This window comes from Thermothelomyces heterothallicus (genome assembly GCF_042370625.1).
Source record: "Thermothelomyces heterothallicus CBS 202.75 unplaced genomic scaffold P884_scaffold_20, whole genome shotgun sequence".
NCBI classification, from domain to species: Eukaryota; Fungi; Ascomycota; class Sordariomycetes; order Sordariales; family Chaetomiaceae; genus Thermothelomyces; species Thermothelomyces heterothallicus.
The window spans coordinates 73309-95642 of NW_027192581.1; the positions used below are offsets into that span (position 1 = coordinate 73309).

The 22334-nt window shown below is 56.2% G+C and overlaps 10 protein-coding genes across 10 annotated transcripts; 7 read left to right on the plus strand and 3 right to left on the minus strand.

Annotated features, from left to right (window-relative positions):
- Window positions 1-964: 964 nt before the first annotated feature.
- P884DRAFT_262171 (ubiquitin-conjugating enzyme E2-binding protein) lies at window positions 965-2792 on the plus strand. The gene is made up of 2 exons (XM_069441636.1): window positions 965-1684; window positions 2054-2792. The coding sequence occupies exons 1-2, from the start codon at window positions 1061-1063 to the stop codon at window positions 2666-2668; spliced, it is 1239 nt and encodes a 412-aa protein (XP_069295601.1). The 5' UTR covers window positions 965-1060; the 3' UTR covers window positions 2669-2792.
- A 724-nt stretch (window positions 2793-3516) lies between these two features.
- Window positions 3517-5521, minus strand: P884DRAFT_247465 (DNA glycosylase). The gene is made up of 3 exons (XM_069440506.1): window positions 5298-5521; window positions 5123-5156; window positions 3517-5063 (listed from the first exon to the last, which is right to left on the minus strand). The coding sequence occupies exons 1-3, from the start codon at window positions 5383-5385 to the stop codon at window positions 3737-3739; spliced, it is 1449 nt and encodes a 482-aa protein (XP_069295602.1). The 5' UTR covers window positions 5386-5521; the 3' UTR covers window positions 3517-3736.
- A 241-nt stretch (window positions 5522-5762) lies between these two features.
- P884DRAFT_331208 (uncharacterized protein) lies at window positions 5763-8211 on the plus strand. The gene is made up of 6 exons (XM_069445718.1): window positions 5763-5815; window positions 5871-5905; window positions 5971-7116; window positions 7171-7429; window positions 7496-7707; window positions 7767-8211. The coding sequence occupies exons 1-6, from the start codon at window positions 5788-5790 to the stop codon at window positions 7791-7793; spliced, it is 1707 nt and encodes a 568-aa protein (XP_069295603.1). The 5' UTR covers window positions 5763-5787; the 3' UTR covers window positions 7794-8211.
- Window positions 8212-8700: 489 nt separating this feature from the next.
- On the plus strand, window positions 8701-9671 carry P884DRAFT_247473 (40S ribosomal protein uS15; the record flags this gene model as incomplete). The annotated part of the gene is made up of 4 exons (XM_069440507.1): window positions 8701-9006; window positions 9083-9115; window positions 9350-9396; window positions 9498-9671. The coding sequence occupies exons 1-4, from the start codon at window positions 8805-8807 to the stop codon at window positions 9669-9671; spliced, it is 456 nt and encodes a 151-aa protein (XP_069295604.1). The 5' UTR covers window positions 8701-8804.
- A 299-nt stretch (window positions 9672-9970) lies between these two features.
- On the minus strand, window positions 9971-11003 carry P884DRAFT_286491 (uncharacterized protein). Its single transcript, XM_069443835.1, has 3 exons — window positions 10850-11003; window positions 10367-10707; window positions 9971-10218 (listed from the first exon to the last, which is right to left on the minus strand). Exons 1-3 carry the CDS (start codon window positions 10976-10978, stop codon window positions 10137-10139), a joined length of 552 nt encoding a protein of 183 aa, XP_069295605.1. The 5' UTR covers window positions 10979-11003; the 3' UTR covers window positions 9971-10136.
- A 238-nt stretch (window positions 11004-11241) lies between these two features.
- P884DRAFT_205825 (uncharacterized protein) lies at window positions 11242-11799 on the plus strand (the record flags this gene model as incomplete). The annotated part of the gene is made up of 1 exon (XM_069438677.1): window positions 11242-11799. One exon carries the CDS (start codon window positions 11242-11244, stop codon window positions 11797-11799), a length of 558 nt encoding a protein of 185 aa, XP_069295606.1.
- Window positions 11800-11922: 123 nt separating this feature from the next.
- P884DRAFT_279226 (VRR-NUC domain-containing protein) lies at window positions 11923-13887 on the plus strand (the record flags this gene model as incomplete). The annotated part of the gene is made up of 1 exon (XM_069443281.1): window positions 11923-13887. One exon carries the CDS (start codon window positions 11923-11925, stop codon window positions 13885-13887), a length of 1965 nt encoding a protein of 654 aa, XP_069295607.1.
- Window positions 13888-16169: 2282 nt separating this feature from the next.
- Window positions 16170-17745, minus strand: P884DRAFT_262179 (uncharacterized protein). Its single transcript, XM_069441637.1, has one exon. It carries the CDS (start codon window positions 17593-17595, stop codon window positions 16573-16575), a length of 1023 nt encoding a protein of 340 aa, XP_069295608.1. The 5' UTR covers window positions 17596-17745; the 3' UTR covers window positions 16170-16572.
- Window positions 17746-19501: 1756 nt separating this feature from the next.
- P884DRAFT_262182 (uncharacterized protein) lies at window positions 19502-20416 on the plus strand. The gene is made up of 2 exons (XM_069441638.1): window positions 19502-19814; window positions 19908-20416. The coding sequence occupies exons 1-2, from the start codon at window positions 19547-19549 to the stop codon at window positions 20156-20158; spliced, it is 519 nt and encodes a 172-aa protein (XP_069295609.1). The 5' UTR covers window positions 19502-19546; the 3' UTR covers window positions 20159-20416.
- P884DRAFT_279228 (uncharacterized protein) lies at window positions 20252-21873 on the plus strand (the record flags this gene model as incomplete). The annotated part of the gene is made up of 7 exons (XM_069443282.1): window positions 20252-20304; window positions 20652-20824; window positions 20887-20914; window positions 20954-21043; window positions 21091-21118; window positions 21659-21739; window positions 21823-21873. 7 exons carry the CDS (start codon window positions 20252-20254, stop codon window positions 21871-21873), a joined length of 504 nt encoding a protein of 167 aa, XP_069295610.1.
- Window positions 21874-22334: the final 461 nt, after the last annotated feature.

The following is a 22334-nucleotide window of genomic DNA, read 5'->3' on the forward strand; positions in this document are numbered from 1 at the left end:
GGGCGACAGCAAAAGGATCCGCGCGCGTCGGCGTCAGGGCTCGGTCGAAGCGGCGTTTCTGATAGTCGGTCTCACGGTCGGTGATGCGGTTGCTGCGCTCGCCGCGGCCAGCCAGCGGGTCTTCCTCCTCGACGCCGTTGCCACGAGCGAACTCGTCGATCTGGGCGCGCGTGGCCGTGTACTGGCCGACTAGGCGACGCGAGTTGTCGGCATCGGGCATCTCCTCGTCGCCGTCCTCGCCCGCAACGGGGAGGGTGCGGTGGTAGCCGGCGAACTTATCACCCCCATTTTCGCGATCGTACAGATCCGTATCCCAAGCTTCGTTCAGCTTGGCTTTGGTGGAGCTATCGGCACGCTGGTTGGCCGGGTCAAAGGTCCGAGAACCCTTCTTTGCGGCGGCGGCGGCGGCGGCGTTGCGCTCGGCCTGCAGCTTCCGGATCTGCTCAAATTCCGCGTCCGACATGGTGCTGCTGCCCGCTCGGTGTTGCGGTCATCCCATTCGCCAGAAACTAATTCGATCGTCCCGTGTCGCTGTTGCAGATTCGGATTAGCGGATGCGGTGGCCAAAGAGAGCGTATCGAGACCAGAGAGTCGCAGGCCTTGGCGGTTGGGAGTCGATGGCAACGTGAGTGATGGACGATGGCTAGACGAAGCGGATGGAATGCAGATGCCGAAGCTGAATGAAGCTTGAAGCGAAGGGGCGTGCGCGGTGGAGCCGCGCCGTAGTTTTGGCGGTCGAGATTTTTGGCGGCGAGTCGACAAGGCGGCCATGCCAAGAGACTTGGCGCGAGGTGGGCAATTGAGGGGTTATGTAAGCAGGTTCCGACCTAGGGGTTATGTAAGCCGGTTCCGACCTCTCATTCAAAAGCTCGAGGTCGGTCAAAGCACGCGTGGCTCCTGCCTGAACTGAACCTAAACTTGAATTCAAGGAGTCCGGCAGATTTGTTACAGGAGCCAACTGAGATTTCTTTTTTTTTTTTTTCCCTTTCGCTGGACCGCACCCTTCAGGAAGCATGCCTTCAGTTTGACCAAGCTCCGGAGATCAACGGAACAATGAACAATGCCGTCCGCCGATTGTGCTCTTTATGCTGAGCTGCTCGCCAACATCCGCCAAATCTCATTAGCAGTAACGCTTCCTTCACCTTGTGACTCGTCGACCCGGGTCGCTGTCTCGGCCGACTGCCAAACGGTCGAGCTCAGACATCGCAGCAGCACCTGTACTCTAAGGCTCCCCGGAAAGGCTTCTCTTGGGGGCGTGGTCCTCCCTATACAGAACAAACAGTGCGGCAGCACATCGCTTGAATGGCGGCTGCCTCTCGATGCGCCGTCGCTTCCGCCAGCCAACCAAGCGGACTACACGCCTTGGTCGGCGACAGACCTGGACACCGGATCCGGGGTTGATTGCAGACAATGCGCGACCAATCTTGTCCGCCCTGGGTCCGTCAAGGTTTGGAAGGACCTTCCCAGCGAGAACTGGGCCGAGATGATGGAGTTTTGGCACTGCCACAAACCCGATCACCATCACCACCACCAAAACCATGATGGGAAAACCGGAAAGGCTGGCGATGAGGGTCTCGCCGCGAGGGGCTACGGCGCTTCCTCCTCCATCTCAGCTCAGAAGGGTGTCGGGTTCGTCGACCTGACGACACTCCTCTTTGATGAGACGGACTGCCAGCCCTTGACGGTAAGTTGCTGTTGTCGGATATGTCATGGCGCCCTTCCGTTCCACGCTACCCGAGCTTGTCTTCATGTTTGGGCATCAAGAAGGTAGCCAAGCCGGCGTACTTCGCCTCCATGGCGTGGATACCGATACAGATGCCCCAGATTGACAAATAAGGCACATCTTCCTGTCAATGCAGGCTGCTGGTTGGTTTCGACCCTCTCTTATGGAGACGGGTCGATTCCTCCGGTAGGATGTCGGCCCTCCGCGCCTTCGCCGGACCATTCAGCAGTCCAGAATGCTCGGGGATTATTGGAGGGACATATGCGCACGCGAGCTCTAGTATATGCAATCCCGGTCAGTCAGTGGCTGATCGTGTTGTCTTGTGTTTAGTTCTCCTTGTCAACCTATGACCAAGGTACAACGGATAGACTGGGTCTCTCGTTGAGCACCCTTTCAGCGAATAAAATACGCAGCCTAAACATCTTTTGCACGTCCTGCAATGCGCAGCTAGGGTTTTTCAACTTCCGGACCTCTGCAGTTACGTTGCTCAAGTGGCAGGTCTCCTGCAAGTCTGCCTCGGGTACCGCACCCAGCATCCCCGAGTGCCTTGCAGCGACTCTCGTTTCCACGATCGCCAGGTCCGGGTCGTCCAAGTCTCTGATAACGCCATTAGACGAACCCTCCCGCGAGGCAGATGGAAAGACAGGCCCAGTTAGCGCTCTCCACATCTGGGTGCTCAACAGCAGCATTGTGTACTCTTCAAGTGAGACCCCGCGGCGCATACCAGCCATCAAACTGCTCTACCGGATTTTGTCTCTGGAGGAAGCCAACAAGATGCTGGAAGCCGTCACCTGCGACTCTCAAGAAATAAACATTCCAGCCCAGGCTATCGGTGGCGTTATCCGGCATCTGGAACACAGCAGCGGGCTCTTGCCGTCCAAGGAGCGGAAGTTTAAGGAGTGGAATGTAGGATTGTTGACGAGATGGGAGCAGAAAGTGTGGTAAGCCGATGGGTGTGAATCACATACCATAATTTGGTTCGGCAAACTTTCGCTCGGCGATCCCCTGGTTGCTGGAGCACCCGGATATTGTGTCTCCAGTTCACCACCGCTTCAAGTTGACGATTCCCTGTTTAATTTTGGGCCTGGGGAGGGGGAGGTGGGGGGCACCAAGCCTTCCTGTCTCACCCCTTTTTTTATCTTATTCATAATTCGGGATATACTCCACACCAATTCCCCCCCCCCCAAAAAAAAAAAAAAAATCTTCCTTTCCACGGGGCTGCCCCGTGTCACAGTATTCGACTCACAACCGTAGACTGAAGAACAAATGCCATGGCTCGTTTCTCGGTGTTCGGGGTCACAGCCGCCTAAGCGAAAAAGACGGACCACTGATCTATCCGGTACCGGGGGCGTTGGGACGACTAGATCAGCACCAGTCAACGATTTGCGCGGCACCGTCATCCTTACGCCGGAGACAGCAGCAGCACGAGACTATGAATCAAGACGATTTCTCATGAGCACCGCCGGCATCTTACTGCCTGCGCTCTGCGCCCCAGTCAAGCAGGGGCAGGGACCGTCCTCGCCTGTAGCACCTCGATCCGGAGCCCTAATAATCATTGTCCAAAAACGCATTGGGAGCGCTTGCTGAGTCTCTGCCCTTGTCGTTCGTGTGAAATCTCTCTGGAGATGCACGAATAATGCGACGGCCAGGACGCCATGTCATCGCTGTGAGCTGTCGAGTAGACTCGGGATCGAGCAGGAGAGGGAGCTTATGGCCTCAGAAGACGTCTGCCGGCTGTTTCATATTGTAGTGTGGAGTAAATCCGGAGAAGAAAACGGCACCTGACCGCTCTCCCGGCATTCGAATGTACATGACGTTACAACCCTTTTTCGCGCGCATGGTGAGCCAAGGGACTCGTGCCTGGCCAAGGTTAGTGATGGCTATTGCTCTGGTTTCTTCTCCTTCCTCCAAGGACATGTTGTCGGCGCGCTGTTGCCGGATCCTCTGTTTCACTCGACATGGACGGAGACAAACTGAGCAGCCTGTCGTTTGCCTTCGATCGATGCGGTGCCATTACCTGCCTGCAGGTTTGATCCTCTTACTCGTTCTCCTCCGCGTTGAGATGCTCACCTCTACAGCCTGTACATGACCTCTGTCAACCTCGGAAACTTGTACCACGGTGGTGACTTTTCTCTTCCTGCTTCTTCGACCGATTGCGTGCCCGTCCACCACTGCACCCGTTTTCTCACGCCCCTCCTCAACCTTGACAACCGCCACCGCGTCTACGGTCATGTCTGCCAGGTCCTCTCCTCCTCCTCCTCCCTCCCCTCCAGCGACCGCCACCTCTTCCTTCTTAATCTCAAAACCGCCAGTGGCCCCGGCAGCAGCCTGGCCGGCAAAAGATCTCAGGTTCGCCGTGAACAGCACGCTCTGTGCCCAGCCGGCGTGCGGCCCCCAGACGGCGCGGAAGTGATCGCCGACGGCGTCGTACATGGCCTTGCTGAACGTCTTGCTCTTGCCCAGCTTCTTGCCGAAGCCGTAATCGCGCTGTGCAATCTGCCACACATGCGTGTCGATCGGTACGGCCTCGCCCCAGCCCAGGCCCATCAGGCAGACGCAGTCTGCCACTTTGGGACCAACGCCCGGCAGGGTGAGGAGGGCTTCGTGGGCGGCGCGGTAGGTGGGCAGCTGAGACGGCGATGACGACGGCCCTTGTGGTGCCGGGGCGCTGCCGCCTAGGTCTGAGTCCTTGGTCTCGCCGACCGCCGCCGTCGTAGGGTTGATCGCCGTGCCAAGGGCCGGGCAGGCGGGGTTCCGAAGCTGCTGCAGCCAGTCTCTGGGTTTCTCGGAGGCAATGATGCGGGCTGTTTCAGCAATATACTTCGCACGGTAGCCAAAGCCGAGCTGGCGAAGATGGGCTTCCACTTGGCTCCCCGATAGGGCTTCCGGGGCCGGGAAGTCATGGAAGGGTTCGCCTTCGACCGTTCCGATGTAGGGGCCGTAGTGAATACAGAGCTTTTGCACCATCTGGCTGATGCGCGAGATGTTGTTGTTGCTGCTGCAGATGAAAGCCACCAGGGCCTCCCAGGCGTCTTGATTGAGAATGCGAATGCCGGTGAAGGCGGGTGCCCGACGAGCAAAGTTGGCGTCTGAGGCAGCCCATTGCTGGTAGAGTGAAGATAACGAAAGCGAGAGAGCAAAGTAGTTGTGCAAGAGTGACGCCGTGTCATCCTCTTTGGGATCTTCGCCTGCCGTCCCCATAGTGGACGATGGCGATGCCGAAGGAACAGAGGCCGGGGGCGTGAGAAGGCGGTTGGCTGGCTTCGGCCATATTACTCGATAGTGCAGATGTTCCGAATCCTGCTTGAGCGAGATCAAGCGGCCTTGCAGGACGCAGTGCCTGGTGTGGTAATTCAGCGCTAGGGCTCAAAGTAGGGGGCAATGGGACCTCGTTCTTACCACTGTTCATTTATTTTGCGCCATCGGAACGACTCTGCGATACCAAGAGCATGTCAATGCGATTTGGCTTTCCCATTACCGGATTCGCCAGGAAGATTCTAAGGAAGGGGCTAGAGCAGGATATAAACACTCGGTAAAAAAAAAGAAAAAAAAGAAAAAAAGGTCTACTACATACGTCCGCAGCGGAGTGTCGTCTCGATGCACAGCTCGGCGAGACTGAGAGGCAGCTTCCGCCAATCCGTTACTATGGCTCCCATTCCCATGAGAGATACGGAAAAGTGCGCAGAGAGAGCGGTCAAGTGAAGTCATGAACGAGTGTGAAGGTGGAAAGGGGGGGGAACCATGTTCAATATAACGAGAGACAATTACTGCCAAAGGCGACTTCTCAGAGCTCGAGGATACCTGAGAATTGAGAGTAGCGGCAGGAATACAGATTACAGAGAGTGACTTCCAATTCCAGGTATGAACAGCCTAGGCGCTAACCCAAACCGGACTGGCGCAGCCAAGCAACCCGCATTCTCGCCCCAAAAAAAGTTCCAGCCTCGCGATCAACTCGAACGCCAGTTGCTCGCCAATGCCCTCTCTGGTCACGTTCCTGGGACCAGACTCTATCTGCCACTCAAAGTATCGCATCAAATTTGAGCGGCCACAGAACAGCAGCCACAATGAACGGAGACTCTTACTCCTCTAGGGGTGCGCATACAAACCTAACGGCATACCCGAATTGATGCTAACCGACGCGATACAGATAGCGGCCGCCACAGCTCATCTCGCGACTATCCAGTCAGTCGGCCCTCATATCCTATCCCATTGCACCATGCGTTGAAGCTGACGGAGGCGTGGGTTAGTCTTCCAGGAGAGACCGCGACGACAGGCGCGACCGAGGCGATACCCGAGACCGCGGCGGCGGACGTAGAAGGTCACGTTCCCCCGACTACCGCAGCGGTCGGTCGCGCCGCGACGACGGCGATATCGACGCCTACTCCTCCAGCCGAAGCCACCGCGACCGGGAGCGCGAGGATCGATATTCTGGACGAGACCGCCGGGGAGCCGACCGGAGTGACAGGGAGTGGGATCGTGACAGGGGCGACCGCGGGGCCAGGAGCCGGCGCGATGACGACGATAGGCGCGACCGTCGCGCGGATCGGGATCTGTACGATGACCGGCGAGGAGGAGGTAGTAGTAGGCGTGATCGGGACTACGTGAGGGACCGTGACCGGCGGCGTAGCGTGTCGCCCCCCCCCAAGCAGCGCGAGCCGACCCCGGACCTCACCGACGTGGTTCCCATCCTCGAACGGAAGCGGCGTTTGACTCAGTGGGATATCAAGCCGCCGGGATATGACAATGTCACCGCCGAGCAAGCCAAGCTCTCCGGCATGTTCCCCCTCCCGGGCGCGCCGCGGCAGCAGGCGATGGACCCAACCAAGCTGCAGGCCTTCATGAACCACCCCGGCGGTGCCGTCAATAGCGCTGCCCTCAAGCCGACCAATTCCCGCCAGAGCAAACGTCTGATTGTTTCGAACCTTCCCCCGTCAGCCACCGAGGAGAGCCTCGTCAATTTCTTCAACCTTCAGCTTAACGGCCTGAACGTCATCGAGACGGCAGACCCATGCCTGCAAGCGCACATCGCGCCCGATCGCTCCTTCGCCATGCTCGAGTTCAGGCATAACACGGATGCAACGGTGGCGCTGGCCCTGGATGGCATCACGATGGAGGCAGAAGACGCCGATGCGGCCAACGGAAACGGCGCGGCCACCCAGGGTCTGCATCTCCGCCGGCCCAAGGACTACATCGTGCCCGCGGTTGTCGAGGACCCCCACTACGACCCTGACTCCGACACGCCCTCGAGCGTGGTGCTCGACAGTCCCAACAAGATCAGCGTGACCAACCTGCCGCTCTATCTGACGGATGACCAGGTCATGGAGTTGTTGGTGAGCTTTGGCAAGCTCAAGTCGTTCGTCCTGGTCAAGGACAATGGCACGCAGGAGTCACGGGTAGGCTTCTTTTCTGCGTACTCCTCTCGCCTTTCATCGGACTAACAGCTTCAGGGTATCGCGTTCCTCGAGTACGCCGACCCCAGTGTCACCAACGTTGCCGTCCAGGGCCTCAACAACATGATGCTCGGCGAGCGCGCGCTCAAGGTCCAGAAGGCCAGCATCGGTATCACCCAGGTCTCCGGCGAGATGGGCGTTAACGCCATGTCCATGCTTGCCGGCACCACGTCGGCGGATGCGGGCGGCAGCCGGGTGCTGCAGTTGCTGAACATGGTGACGCCGGAGGAGCTGATGGATAACGATGATTACGAAGGTTCACCACACCAAAGTTACCAGACACGTCCGTTCTTGCTCTTGCTGACCTGCGTGTTCGTGACAGAAATCCGTGAAGACGTCCAGGAGGAGTGCCAGAAGTTTGGCAAGATCCTTTCCCTCAAGATCCCTCGGCCAGTCGGCGGCAGCAGGCAGTCTGCAGGCGTGGGGAAGATCTACATCAAGTACGAGACTGCTGAATCCGCGACCAAGGCGCTGCGGGCATTGGCGGGCAGGAAGTTTGCGGATCGCACCGTCGTCACAACATACTTTCCAGAGGTAACACGATGCCCCTCATGTCTGCTTTGACTGATTCTCAAGTGGCTGACTTTGAGCAGGAGAATTTTGATGTGAATGCTTGGTAGTTGTGAGTGAGTGAGCGAAGGGATGTGAAAGTCTCGAGGAGATTATGATGTGAGCCATCTCTGGCTGGATGGTGAAGTGTTGGACCGAGCCATGCTACATCCCCTTGGCTTGGTTCCATGGGTGCGGAAAGCTATCAAATCAATATCTGGAGGCGTCGTGGTATGGAGCAAGGCAACGTGTACAATTATCAATGACGAGCAGCCGGAGTCGGCTTGAGCTGCAACACAGGAGGACACTGGAGGTCATCAGAACTAAGCACTTCGCGGAGAGACAGTCCACCGGGAATCGTTGGAGCTGAGCTGATACTGTTTATTGTTTTTTGCCATCTAACGATGAAGATCTGTAGCTACTGGGTGCTGCATCGGTAACCTACGGAGACTTGCGAGGCTAATCGACCTATAACCGCGTTAGATGTGCCAACACGTCTGAGTCAAAGAAAACACGAGAGGTTGATGCCGAATCAGAAGTCCAGTTCATTCATTGAACCCGGAAGGGCTCTAACATAAGAGGTACCAGAATAAAAGTGAAAGGTTGTTGATCATCAGGGAAGTGGCTTGCGGAGAAGAAAGTCAGGTGCTGATTGCTTACCTGCTAGACCTTGAACAGTGTCTTGTACATTGAACCGCGATGATCAGATACTGGCTTTATGCAAACAGCCTGCCTGTCTCGGGAAAACTCGAGCCAGCGTGCAACAAAGCTCGGTGCTGTTCAAGTTCGTGAGGTCCCGGGAAGCGCGAGGTTCTGCTTGAAAAATTTCCCACCTTTAACCCAGCAACAAAGCCCCACCACAGCGAAATCTTGGCAAGTGGGTGATAAGTCACGCCCATAGTCACGTGAATTTTCGTTGCAGTAATCCAATCACAGATCGGCCCTAGCCAATTTCTCCGCCCACAGAATCTCCAGCTTCGAAGCAGATTTGGGGGAAATTTTGTTCGCATCTCTCTGACCAGCCAGCGACTCACTCGACAAACTAAGCGCCGTCTCCGACACCACAACAACAACCAGTCACCATGGGTCGTCTTCACAGCAAGGGCAAGGGTATCTCTGGCTCCGCCATCCCCTACTCGCGCAACCCGCCGTCGTGGCTCAAGACCACCCCTGAGCAGGTTGTCGACCAGATCTGCAAGCTGGCCAAGAAGGGCGCGACTCCCTCCCAGATCGGTGTCATTCTCCGTGACTCGCACGGTATTGCCCAGGTCAAGGTCGTGACCGGTACGTTTTGCATTGAGTCTTTAGGCCGCATGCGGAAATTGGAAACGGACGGTTGGTGCTGACGGTGCGACAATAGGTAACAAGATTCTGCGGATCCTGAAGAGCAACGGTATGGACTGAGCGGCCTGTTTTCAACCCCGGGGAAAAAGAGAGAGAGAAAGAGCAAAAAAAACGTGGTCCACCAACGTCATGTGCGACGATACCCCGGCTCGAGAGCAGAACAGACGTACGCTGCGGAGTGCTCGAGCGGGACTGCGGTTGCGGACACGAGGAAGCATGAGACTCAAGAGATGGATTATGCCTCTGTTTGGTCATCAGGCTGACAGAGAGATTGTGTGAACAGGCCTTGCTCCCGATATCCCGGAGGACCTGTACATGCTCATCAAGAAGGTACGAGCTGTCACCGACCACCCGCCCCTCCTACCGGGGAGTGCGGTGTGGGTCTCGCGCCTTTGACCGGTACTAAAAGTTCTTTCGCTGACTTGATTCAGGCTGTCGCTGTCCGCAAGCACCTTGAGCGCAACCGCAAGGACAAGGACTCCAAGTTCCGCCTCATTCTCATCGAGTCTCGTATCCACCGTCTGGCCCGCTACTACAAGACCGTCGGTGTCCTCCCCCCCACCTGGAAGTACGAGTCGTCGACGGCCAGCACCCTGGTCGCCTAAACGGGATACTCCCCCATGTCGAGTCGAGAGGAGGGTTCGTGGTGAATCGGAGCAAACGGGCGACCTCACTGTCCGCAGCTTTTGGCCGGCCGCTGTGCTGTCGCCCGCAAATATGGCCCGGGCCATTAGCGTTGGGGAATGACAAGAGAAATGGCATTTCTGTACCACTGCAACAGACGCAGGGTATTTTTGCTGTCCTCCTGCATCAGAAGCACGAGGCCCGATCGGCGACGACGATAGAGGATACAAATGCAATGCATTACTCCTCCATTCGCCATTGGCTCATGCGTGATAATGGTATCTCATTATCCTCACTGAACTTTTCGCAAGACCTCCCACCCTCTTTCCATGTCACGGAACACTTCCCCATCAGTTTTCCATGTGAACACCTAGAGCTCATGATGCCCTTATTCCCCGTCCATCCCGAGGCCCTTCCCCCATTTCTTTAGCTTGGTATCTCGTACCCTATGTGCTCCCGTCCTTCCCCTCCAGCTCTCTGCTCCGCTGTAGCAAATACTCCCCCAACACTCGCAACGGATCTTTTGGCCTGTGTTGTATCACACAAATATTAGCACTCGTTCCGGCCGTATCTCTCTCCATCTCATCATCCCGGTAGACTGAAAGCAGACGCTCAAGATGCACCGGGTGAGGTCGGCGGAATTCTCGAGTTCCGTGTGCGCATGTATGAAACTTACTGTTCCCGCGCGACAATCTTCATCCCCTCCAGCAGCACCCCTGTGATCTTGCTGTTGATGTACTGACGCACGGGCGCGCCATGAGGCGCGGCTTCGGCCGGCATGGTGAAGCCCGCCGTGCCCGTCCCTGTAGCGGGGCCTGTTGTGGCGGGGTCCGGATGCTGCGAGGCGGCGCGGGATGTGGATTGTTGTTGTTGTTGCGACTGCTGCTGCTGCTGCTGCTGAGCTGGTGCGGGAACCGGTGTCGGAACGCGCGCTGTTGTTGTCGTTGTCGTTGTCGTCGGCGTTGGTGTTGCCGAGAGCGGTGGTTGTTGCGGTTGTGGTTGAGATGGTTGTGTTGTCTGCGACGGCCACGGGTGATACGAGTTCAAGCTGATTGTCAGAGAGACACTTTCTAAGATGTCGAGGAGGAGGAAGAAATTCTTTGCACGGAGAGTAATCCTGCAAGATCGGGTGAGCAAGCTAGCTCAAAGGGAGACGTACAGTTGCTTGCGAAGGGGCATCGGTCATAGAGATGTCGTTGGCTTCGGCGGGCGTGCCATTAACTGCTCCCGGCTGAGCAGCTGAGTTGTCCATTGCCGGAATTGTCTGCGGAGCTGGCGGTTCTGACATGTTCAACGGTGTGCGATCCGTATTCAGAGCATGGATTGAATTCAACACAAATGCAAGTTCAACTCGAAGTCGGAGTCTCCCGCTGGGCCCCACTTTAGGGACGCCAAATCACGGGATTTCGCGTTGAATATGCCGGGAGGAGGAACGTCGTCACGCTTCCTTCTTCTCTCGGTTTCTGCCTGGAGAAACAGGGGCCCAATTTCCCTCGACGCGTTTGGGCGCACCATCATGGTCGGCCGAACCAGTCTTTCCTTGTCCTGGAAATGGATCGCTTCATCCAAAGATCCAAACGCGCTCAAAATCTTTCTCCGGCAAACACTGCAATAATCGATTCCAACGGGCGGCAAGCCTGCGAGCCGCTGAAGAAGAAGGCTCGCATTGGCGAGGTCAAGGACAGCGATGCCGAAGACACAGAGCCAACCCCGGACTCAATCGCCGAGATTGACGGGGACCTGTTGCTCCTCAAGGAGTCTGGTTCGGATGAGTCAACGTTAGATCCGGAGCTGAGCGATCACCATGCCTCCGAGCCGAGGCATCAGACAGCCTTCGAGAGTTCCCTTCCCGCGGTAGCAACCGGCGAGAAAGCGGTCGAAGAGTATGAGGTTTTGTGCGCGTCCCAGATCTCCCAGAACGACGCAGAGGCCGCTTCGGCTTGGATAGGCACCAAGCAGTGGGTTCGAGGAAGGAGCTCCATCTATGTCGACGCGTTCCATCTAGCCCTGGACACCGTTTTAGAAGACGAGTCTCACCTCTTTGACGCAAAAGAAAAATCTGTTTTTGAGCACTGGCGGAGCTTGGGCTACGAAGCTCAGTACCTGTGAGACAGCCCGCCCATTCTTGTGAGGGCGCTATCTGACACGCTCAGGTATGTACGCTTGTTCCTGCGGAAGACTGCCTTATGGCATCGCGTCGAACGCCTGGATTATCACAGTGACATCTCAGACATGTCTTCAGCCATTGGCCGTCTCCTCGAGTTTCGGTCATTGCCTCGTGATGTCAAGGCTCAATCGGACGGCGACGACGAAGTCTCGCGAGGTTCCCAGTTGTACGACACCTACCGCTTTGCGGATGACTCCGAATCATGCATCAACACCATTGAGGAAGCGGTCTCGCTCTTGACCCTTGACGAGCTCAGAGGGCTCGCCAAGGAGGCCAAAGTCCAGGGCAAGAACAAGGCCGAGCTTACAAAGGCCTTTTGCCGCATGAGTGCCCGACAAATTGGCCTTGTGGCTGTCGGTGTCCGCCGATCTAGCACGAACGGTTCGGCAGATTCTGGGGGTGGTTTGGGAGACCAAGACCCGAACCGAAATAGTCACTTCTTAAAGAAGATCCTGGCCATAACGGGGCCGATGATCAGGCTGTCAGAACCAGTCTTCAGGTTGTTTGAGCGGGTCCATTTGGTGTTTTACCGGTCAACCGAGTGGACTGAGAAGTCACTAACAACCATTATACTGGCCAAGATGGCGAGGAGAAACTACCCAGAATACATTGTGTGTCGATCGGCGAACATCTTCCCATCCCGGCAACATCTTGTGGAGTTTGAGCTCTCCATGAGGAAGGAACATGAGGTTGATCAGATTCTCGAGTTCAACGGACCCCCTGGAGAGGAAGGCTTCCGCAAGGTGCTCGAGGTGTTCCAGAGTATTGCGCCTCGCTGGAGAGAGCTGATTCGGGAAGAGAACGACCGAGAAAACGACGTGTATGAGTTCGGTGAAGGAGGCTACTTGCGCCGGTTCAGCGCTGGCCACGCCTTTACTCGGATTGCGCACAAGGCGGCCCACGCCCTCGGCCGTCTGCACAGGTACAGGGAAGAACACGAGTTGCTCACCGAGCTTCTCAACCAGCGATTGTTTCACCCCGCTCGCCGCGGGGCTTGGTACCAACGCAAGGCGCTGCTCGAAGAACGTTACATGTGGGTAGCGGATGTTGATCCTGTTTCGGCCGACCCCGAGACTCGCAAGAAACACTGGCAGCGCATCGCTGTGATTACCTGCGAGACGGCTCTTGAAGACCGCGATTGCCATCTCATTTACCACTACGACTTACAGAAGCGTCTGATCAAGCTCGAAAAGAAACTGCGCGTTCCTCGCCGCCTGCAGCATGACTTCGGGCATGTCAAGTTGCGCGAACCAGAAGAGCACACCGTGCAAGGTATTCAGATCGTACGGGAGGAGCCTGATGCCAAGGGAAATACAGGGCGCAGTCTAAACACAAAAACGATATGGCTTGACGAGCTAGGCGACTGCGGCGAGGATGGCCAACTTCTACATGTCAGCGTCGAGGAGATGTGCCTCTCGTACTACCGCAGTCAAGGTTGGAAGGGTTATCACAGCGAGGGCGGCATCTTACGAACGATCTTTGCGTACCTGTTCTTCGACGTCCTCTTCCTTTATGTCCCAAATGTCTTCCAGACGCCGTTCCAGACTTGCCCGCTCGATCTACATACCGACACTTTCTACTCGGCTCGTGCAAGCCAGATCAACCATCGGCTCGTGGAAATTGCCAACGGAAACGCAGAACGGATACTCCGCGAGGTCCATGAGCGGGAACACGAGCGTCGGACCTGCGTTGTGGGGTTGAACTGGGATTTCGACATTGAGAACTTGGCCGAGTTGGTGGCCTGCTTCGATGGTGGCGCGCTTGCTGCCATATGCAAGGTTATGGCACAGGAGTACAAGGCTCGGTCGGGAGGCGTGCCAGACCTGATTCTCTGGCGAACAGGCAAAGATGGGCCGCCAGCAGACGGTAACGACAGCGATCACCGAAAAGGAGAGGTTATGTTTGCCGAGGTCAAGAGCGCAAATGATCGGCTCAGCGACACTCAACGCCTATGGATCAACGTACTAGCCGGGGCGGGAGTCCGAGTTGCCTTGTGTCATGCAGTGGCGCGAGAGGTGCGGCCAAGCTGACCGTGAGCCTCTTTGACATTCAGTGTCACCGATCGAATTCAGATATTCCCATCGGCTTGCAGGCTGAAAATAGCATCCTCATCTCTGAACCTTGATCAGTGTGATGGAGGCGGATTGCAAGTTCATAGGGGGCAGACTCGACGGCGGTCCAGAGTTCCGTCCCGCTGTCGAGTTGCAGGGGTGATTCAATCCGGAATGGAAGACGAGCAATCGCACGTGGTGAAACGGGAGATTAAACAACCCCCAAAATAGACAACCCCAGAAGAACTTCATTCGAAATCTTCGGCAAGCCTTTTGAAACGCGACCGCCGCCATCCGAAACGTCCGCCATATGACCTGGGTGGGGGGAGCACACAGGCACAGGTTTCGTTTCAGTTGTATCCCGTTTCAACCCAACCGTCTTGCTCCTGCTTCTTGTCAGGGAAGAGTCTACACGGGCCAGCTCAGGAGATGGAGACGAGAAGAACTCCAATTCAGCCTCGCCAATCAAGCAGCAGCACGGTTTCGAAGCCATTTACGTATTACGATTGCCTTCCGCGCGCCCACCTGCTACCCAGCGCCAATTCGGGATGCCCATAGAGCGTCGTGTTGCTCGGCATACGACTTGGTGGACCGAGCGGAACATCGCCGCTTCTGCATGCAACTTGTCATACCGACATCCACGCTCCTGCTCACTTGAACCTGATGTCTTACGACCAGCCTCATTGACCCTTGCCTGCCGGGCACAGCACCTGCGCGATGCAGTAGTCAGGATGGATGCGCTCACAGGCAGGTTCAGCAGGAGCGTGACGGATGTAGGCTACCAGTCACACTGTTTCTCCGTTCCTTTATAGTAGCAGCAACAACGGATCGCACATGGATGATGAGTGAGCGCCTGACCCCTCAGCAAGGCCATCTTCGATTTCGTATCGCGGCTTGCCACAACTTCCGATTCATTCAAGTTGATGGCTCAGTCAAGAAGACGTCCACTCTCTCTGAATCTGCGCTTGACACGGTTCTCTTCCGAGTTGGCCAGATTTCCTCTCTTTCACGTCCCTCCCGCCGTCAAAGTAGGTGGGCGCTTAACTGCCTCATCATTCCGGGGTCTGGACCAACCACCTCCTCCCATCTCCATCCGGGGCAGCACCCCTCCTGCAAACTGCAAGTGACAACACGACCAGCAGCAGCAAACACAACGTCCCTCGGGGTTCGACACGCGCCATTGGGCGAGCGAGCGGCTTCACGTGCCCCACATCCAGGGTGATGCGGGCGCTTAGCAGCGCCGCCAAGCAACCAGTTAGAGTCGGGTTGGTGGGGCCGTCCCGAGCTTGACCATGCGGGCGGGATTACGCTAGGTTGGAACGGGGATGGGGCGAGTCCCGGGGGGCGGGGCCCATATTGCTGCATTTGTCAACTCGTCCAATCTGGGCAGTCTTCGAGCGAGGTCCTTTGCAGCTTTCTGAGCCAGGACAGCCAAGTTCGCATAATTTCCTAAGAGCTGTACCTCCGTGGCGGTCAAAGAACGAGAACTTATGCAGGATGAAGCAGACCTCAAGTTTGCCGTTTACAAGAGGCGGCACTTCAACCGCACTGTGACAACCGTTGCCGCCAGGTCAATAGTCGACCCCAACGACACACAAGATCATCTGACCGCCTTGCAAACAGACAGAGCATGGAGAGATGGGATATGCGATTCTAGACCGCTCAGACCGGCCTATCCCGATAAAAAGCAAACAGACATTCCTCGGAGTAAACAAATCGAAACATCAGGCGGTCGCATCAGAAGAGGCCACCGTACCAATAAACGATCCTGCTCACTGGACAGTCAATGCGAAAGCACGGCAGGGCTTGACGTTGACATGATTCCCTCGCTCACTCTCCTAGCAAGTAGTTAATGCCTATATCTGTATGTACACCATAGCTCAGCGATCAACCAGTTGTCCACATGCGTTCAGACAAGCCTGTTGAAAGGGACAGAGAAACACATGCCCAACTGCTTGGTCAGCCTGTCAACTCTTATCCGTCCACCCAATCCACCCTCTCCAACAAACAAACAGAGACCTTAATGTCCTGGTATCGAGATAGCCCTCCTTCCTTTCCTGTAATCATTTCCTTCGCCCTTGATTCCCACAAAAGTCATGCTCCTATTCCTGGAAAAATGAAGGCACAAAGACAAAAATGGTGTTTCGACGCCGCCCAGCAACGCCAGTTGACGTCTCTTGCATATCATATCACCCATGGAGTTGTCCGGGCGCAGGGGGGTTGCTTTCCAAGGGTCGACCCCTCCCCCTCCCCTCCCCTCCCCCCTTTTTTTCCTCGCCGATCCCTGTCCGTTCCGTTGCCCTCCTTGATCCCCGTATGAACGAACAAGATGAAAACAATGCAAAGAAGAAAAAATTCATGCCTCCTCCCAGAAATTGCCAAACAGGATGTATGTGATAGCGATAGTATGCTGCCGTTGTAGAGGCTATGTTGTCTCTGCCAAGGAACAAAGGAAAACCATAAAGGATGTCGCAGCAGCAGCAGCAGCAAGTAACCACCAACCGCGTCACAGCCAGCCGGCTCGCTGTGGAATGGTTGCGGTAGCCAGCACCGTTCGCAGCAGTGGAATATTAATCTCCGGTGGGGTCTCCATTCAACTCTGCAAAGTGCTCTCTCCAACTCCATTATTCGTTCCGTCGCCCGACTCTCCTTGCTCATTCACTCTCAAGACTTGACCGCCGTGTCTGGATCGAGCTTTCTCCTCTTGCCTTTGGGCGCTGGCGCCATTCGGGGCGTGTAGGTAACCGTCCGGGTGACGACTTCCCGGATATGTCGTACGCTAGTCCGCGACTCCCGCTTGGTGTGTCCCGGCGTTCCGGGTGTGCCAGGAGCACCAGCAGGGATAGAGGGGGTCTCCGGGGCGGCGGGACGTTTGGAGCCAGGCGTTTCGGCATATCTCCTGGACCTGAGCGCCGCTTCCCAGTCGAAAGGTGAGCGTATTGAGGCGGCGCTGAGCGGTGACCGTGGTGAGTAGAGGCCGGATGTGGAGACGGCGGGGGAGGCGGGCAGTTTCATGCTGGGGAACACCGTTGGTCCGGCGGGCGGTGCAGACAGTGGGCAGTCGGGCCCGCCGCGTGGGGGATCTGGCTGCTTCTTCGTGTCTATTGGCGCCGGTTTCGAGCCCTTAGCCTTCTCCTCGTCCTTCTCTTTTTCTTCGTCTTTCTCTTTCTCCTTCTCCTTCTCCTTCTCCTTCCCATCACACTCGCAGCTAAGCTCGGACCGCGCAGTTGATGGTGCGCTCTCAACCTGATCGCCCTTCTCCTTCTCCGAGTCCTCTGCTTCAGTCGAGCGGCTACTAGTGGTACTGGTGGTGCTCGCCGTGCTTGTCCGGTTGAGAAGGGACTTTCCGGTTTGCGGCGGCGAGGCGAGGCACGGCGACACTAGTGACATGCCCTTGAGAAAGTCCAGGTAAGCAACAGGAGGTGTGATGGGTGTCTTTTGGAGGTCATGTTCCATCTTGATGGTTGCGCTGAAGGGTCCGGCGGAAGGAAGGCCGGCTGAAGGCAGTCCAGAGGAAGGGATGGGGTCCCGGAAGGCAGACGTTCGTGAGATGGCAGACAGGGGTGTGTTTGCCGAGGCAGCAGAGGGCAGTGACACGGCAGATCGAAGCTCTGAGGCGGACGGTGGAAGATTAGGAAAGTTTGCAGTGAGAGGTGTCGACACCCTCAGGGTCGGCCTCGTCGACATGTTGGTGGGTTGAATGGCGGAGACGACGGCCGGCGTAGTGTTTCCGGGAATGGTGTGAGTCGTTGAACTGGCGGGTCGGCTCACCTCGGCGGAGAGTGAGGAGAGATCTGGTAGTTCGGTGGGAAGGAGAGGTATAAGGTACAGATGGGGTGGGCAGCCAATAACTATATGAATGAAACGGGTCGACAGCAAACAACGGTTCAGGCTCTCTAAAGAAGGAGCTTGCACTGGATTGGTTCCACGCGTGGGCTGGTTTCGGACAGGTTCCTGGCGCAGGATCCCTGTCTCCCTGAATCCCAAAGAACTGGGTTGGCGTGTCAGGGCCTGCTGCGTGGCTTGGATAGCTCAACAGCACTTGGCGCTGTTGGTTTGTCTAAATCGGCCCGCGTGGAGACTCAGAAGGAGGGAGGGGGAAGGCCAAATACAAACGGTCCGTGAGAGTTGAACTGAACAAAAAGAGAGGGCATCAGTCAGTATGCCTCAAATGTGTCTCTGCGGCCAATGGCCAGCTTGACGCTCAAGAAGCCACGAGGACTGAGTGAACAAAAACAGCCTGAAGAAGCAACCAAGCCGCTGGCAGGGGTTGGGCAACAGGGCACCTTGACAAAGCAAGGGGGGGGGGGGGGGGTGCGAGTGCTTAGAGCAGCGGCAAATCAGGGGTGCGGCCGGGGTGGGGCAGGCTTGACAAGCGAGCATCGACCGCTTGACAAGGGGGGTCTCCGGCGGCAGTGAGAGGGCGAGGACGTGCTTGAGATGTGACCCGGCTTGCAGCTTGCTGCCCGTGTCCTTGCCCGTGCTGGGTTTCACTTGTTCCTCCGCTGTTCCTCTTGGGAAGGAAAAGATCTGGTCGAGAGCGAGTATAGAGGAAATAATGGGTTTTTGACCAGGGACAGAGATGGCAGATGGGAGATACTAAAGAGGCATGCACTTACTGCCTGTCACACGGAGCGCTTAGCAGGGCTGTTTTATGGAAAGCCGCCAAGGCAGACAAGTTGTGATGATCCGGAATCGAAATTGCCTCTCAAGATCTAGTGTAAACAGCGCTAGACGGTCAGCAGCCGCTCCGCGGGCTCATCGACTCCGGATTGCGGGCTAGAGGGCTTGGGAAGGGCTAGTCCAGCGGGCAAACCTTCAGGATGCTCCCGTGCTCGCCGGGAGGAGAGGGTGCACTGCGATCTGCAGATCACAAAAAGAGGCTCCGGCCCCAGCACTGTGGGTGGTGCTTTGGTGCTTTACCACGAGCCACCAAGGGCGCGGATCGTGATGGCGTCAATACCTCAACCCGCCAAAAGCGGCAATCTTGTGTCTGATTGGTAGTGTCCGCCGGGCGTTCAGCAGAGACGGGCGCTAAGATTCTTAAAATTAGCATCAGGTCCATTGATTGGCCAGGGGTTACCGCTCACCAGGTACCACAGCGAACGCTGACGGCAACGACAGACGTGTTGACGTCGAACCTCAGGTGTTGGAACCGTGATAGCGTGGTCGAAAATAGAAATAACAAAAGGGTGATGCGGTCAAAGATTTCCGGCGACAGTCTCTTGTAACTAGCGGCCACTGCGGGGTCTCTGATTTGTTTTCGAGCAAGTCCGAGGAAATGGAAACAAGGGGAGGAATCTGCCCGAGACTCTTGGAATTAGGGTGAAGAGAGAAGATTCACGGGACCAGCCTGTGGAAGGAAGATGGTCTGTCCGGGTAAACGCCGTATAGATGAGCTCACTCCGACACAAAAGGACGAGTTCTGAAGCTGGAGTCAACCTCGTGCTTGGGAACTGCGGGCTTCTGAGATCGCTCATATGGCGGGGCCTCGATGTATATATGTATGCCATCCTTCTGCGCGCATGCTCTAACCGCCTCTTCAGCCTGCGGCTCATCTGCCGCCGGGAGGGTAGCCTTCTGCACGACTTCCAAACTTCGGCCATGCCCACTGGCCAGACCAATCTGGAGAGCTCCCATGCCAGATGCTTCGATAGAGCGCGCGCCACCGACTTGCATCCGTGGCTCCTCCGGCCCAGGGTGTCTCCATCTTTTCCATCCGACGGGACCTGGTGGCTCTCCGTCCGTGAATCCAAAGCAAGCAGGCGCGCTTAATCCTCCGGACGCAGTCCCCAAAACATTAAGCAAGCTGCAACCAACACGGCGCGCGGCTCTTGATGCGCTTGAAGGAGCCAGGATAGCCCCAACAGCTTCGGTTGGCTGGCGCTCCCACGTTGTCGGGCTCGGTACGTACTTTTGCCGCCATCGAGGAATCAACCATTGGCTCACCGCTGATCACCCTCCAAACCATCTCGGTCCCTGGACAATAACATCGATAGAGCGCGCGCCTGTTCCTCCGGTAACACTGCTTCCGTTCATCGGATCGAACCTGCTGGCCTATTCTGCGACCCTGCCGAAGTTTAGTCCCTGGAAACCCAGCATAACCGCCATTGACTCTTTGCCCATGGTGCTATTTCTTAATGACGTTGCACAGCAACCATGCGGCTTCTGTCTTCGGGGACTGGTGCGAGAGGGATTGTGGCTGTCAAATAGATCGATCCTTTTGCATCCCTCCTTCGTATTGAGATAGCACATGAGTTGGGCGAGAGCGAAGAACCTTGCCGTCCCGTAAGAATATGCGTGCCGCGCTTGGGGAATTTTTGACGAAGGCCTTTGCGAATCCATGGTTGGCTGGCTAGGTGCCGTGGTAACCGCCCTGGGAGTCAAGATGGCATTGTTCCTCCTGCACCAGCAACGTGGTTAGCCGCGTGGGAAATGAGGTCCTTTTGCCGCGCATGTTTCCTATTGTCGCCCATACGCTAGCCATACAAACATATGCATCTTGTCCGCATGGCGGGAATTTTACTAGACCCTGTCCTCGAAGGTCGTTGTTCTGTAGCAAGCACGCGATGGCGTTTCGGCTCACATTGGCTTTTCCAGCACAGTTCGCCGTGCTTGAGCAAAACGCCGCCGTTTCGACAGCCTGGACGATGGTTTGCCTTCTATGGGGGCCACACAGAAAAACCTAAGCGCTTGTATGTTCGCAAAGCATTGAAGTTTGCTTGTTTGGCCGCAGAAACCAGTCCTTCTGCAATCTCTCCAGACCAGTCTGCATTGGGGTGCTTGGCCATGAGACAGCGAGATTGCCAGTACGCCTTCGTTCGCCGCCTGGCATCTGAGTTCGAAGAAGTAGAGTCGATAGCTTTCAGTGGCTATTATCCACGCGTACCCTATTCCGGCCCATTGTACGTCGTTGGTAAGTGCCACTCAATTCCCATCGCGAACCTTCCTCGAAGGCTCGAGACCGCCAGGACGTAGCAACTGGCGCTAGAAAGATCCGGCGTATGTTCAAGCGGAACACCGACGACTGCCCTTCTGCATGAAGGATGCACGTCGCATCCTTCAATTGCTTCTCCGGTGTTGGCTCCCTTGGCTCCAGCAACCCAATCAAGATTCGACGCCAGTGCAGAGGATGGTGCGCTCGGGGAACACTGTGTTCTGTAGTGACCAAAATCCCTTCAGGAATGAGCCTGCATTTCCGTGGTTCTTGGTGAGCGAATGTCGGCGGCGGTCGGCCGATAACCGATTGGCGGGTAGCTACTCTGCAGTCAGATATTCAGATAGATCGAGACACTCGACGGCGAGGACCATCGTCATACCGCGTGATCATGGTCTGGGTAGCCGGTCCTGCTCCACTTGGGTAATTGCGTGTTCATTCCTTCTTGGTTCCCATGAGAGCCATTTCTTTGAAGTGCTCGTGTTATTCCACCGACGTCCGGACCCTGCTCGATCCTTCGAGCAACTCCAACGACTCACAAGGGCTTGGGGAGAAGCTGGTGTCCATTTTCATGCAATTAGTCGCATGCACGTCATTCTATTCAGAGGTCAGGAGTCCGAGCTCTAGTCAAGAAACGGGCAAGGAAGATGGCGAGGGATTTGGGCATGTCTCCGTATGAGTTTGGTGGACGTTTTGTCTCGGCCCACTCGCTCTTCCTAGGCGCGCATTGAACAATATCAGATCGTATCCTTGAAGAGTGATAAACAGATCGAGGTGTTCAAAGCCTAAAACGGAGGGCCTCTTCGAACAAAGGAAGCGCAGCCCGGCGGGGACGAGAGCTTCGGAACTCAAGATCATATCGGTGGGCATCATGAGAAGAGTTCTACAACCCAGGTATGTCTTTTGGCCGCCTACGCTGCACTTGCCAGAATCACAGCATTGTATGGGACATTTGAATTCCTGCCTCATTGCTCTAGAGGCATAGAGCCGGGAAGGCGCTGGCCACCAGAGGGCTTGAGTGCATCTAAGTTCACAGGGGAAGGAGCGAGGAGCGCTTGCGGACCTGAAGCACGGGTTCCGCGAGCACATTATCAATAAGGTACATTTTCAGACAAAATAGCTTAGGTACCTAATCTAAGATTTCTGTTACAATGCTAATGCCCGTCGTTTGTTCTCTTCGCTCTGACTGTACGGGATGTGAGTTGTTCTCGTCGCTCTACTGTGGCACAGGCACAAGACACACTTCTCAATCAACGCGCAGAATTCTTTGCGTATTTTTCACAGAGACTTGACTGGTCCGTTTTTTGGTCGCTACCGCGTTCCTTCAACGCGCGGGCCGTCACTGTTCCTTGCGGGTATCTGGAATTCGCCGGCGCATCCCATGCTGTAACCCCCCTCTCCTCCCAAACTTCTCTCCCTCCTTGGCAACAGCATGTAGAACACTCAAACCGCCAAGTTAGCCACACCATACTGCAAGAATAGGTCATGG

Bases quoted from the DNA above. Each gene is read 5' to 3' on its own strand.
- P884DRAFT_262171 (XM_069441636.1), top strand. From the start codon at position 1,061: ATGCCGTCCGCCGATTGTGCTCTTTATGCTGAGCTGCTCGCCAACATC. The intron at 1,685-2,053 runs GTAAGTTGCTGT...TCTTGTGTTTAG, and splicing joins CGGACTGCCAGCCCTTGACG to TTCTCCTTGTCAACCTATGA.
- P884DRAFT_247465 (XM_069440506.1), bottom strand. From the start codon at position 5,385: ATGGGAATGGGAGCCATAGTAACGGATTGGCGGAAGCTGCCTCTCAGT. The intron at 5,157-5,297 runs GTATGTAGTAGA...TTGGTATCGCAG, and splicing joins GACGACACTCCGCTGCGGAC to AGTCGTTCCGATGGCGCAAA. The intron at 5,064-5,122 runs GTAAGAACGAGG...TTACCACACCAG, and splicing joins CGCAAAATAAATGAACAGTG to GCACTGCGTCCTGCAAGGCC.
- P884DRAFT_331208 (XM_069445718.1), top strand. From the start codon at position 5,788: ATGAACGGAGACTCTTACTCCTCTAGGG. The intron at 7,117-7,170 runs GTAGGCTTCTTT...TAACAGCTTCAG, and splicing joins ATGGCACGCAGGAGTCACGG to GGTATCGCGTTCCTCGAGTA. The intron at 7,708-7,766 runs GTAACACGATGC...GACTTTGAGCAG, and splicing joins TCACAACATACTTTCCAGAG to GAGAATTTTGATGTGAATGC.
- P884DRAFT_286491 (XM_069443835.1), bottom strand. From the start codon at position 10,978: ATGTCAGAACCGCCAGCTCCGCAGACAATTCCGGCAATGGACAACTCA. The intron at 10,708-10,849 runs GTACGTCTCCCT...TGGCCGTCGCAG, and splicing joins ATGCCCCTTCGCAAGCAACT to ACAACACAACCATCTCAACC. The intron at 10,219-10,366 runs GTAAGTTTCATA...GATACAACACAG, and splicing joins AAGATTGTCGCGCGGGAACA to GCCAAAAGATCCGTTGCGAG.
- P884DRAFT_262179 (XM_069441637.1), bottom strand. From the start codon at position 17,595: ATGTCGACGAGGCCGACCCTGAGGGTGTCGACACCTCTCACTGCAAAC.
- P884DRAFT_262182 (XM_069441638.1), top strand. From the start codon at position 19,547: ATGCCAGATGCTTCGATAGAGCGCGCGCCACCGACTTGCATCCGTGGC. The intron at 19,815-19,907 runs GTACGTACTTTT...TAACATCGATAG, and splicing joins CTCCCACGTTGTCGGGCTCG to AGCGCGCGCCTGTTCCTCCG.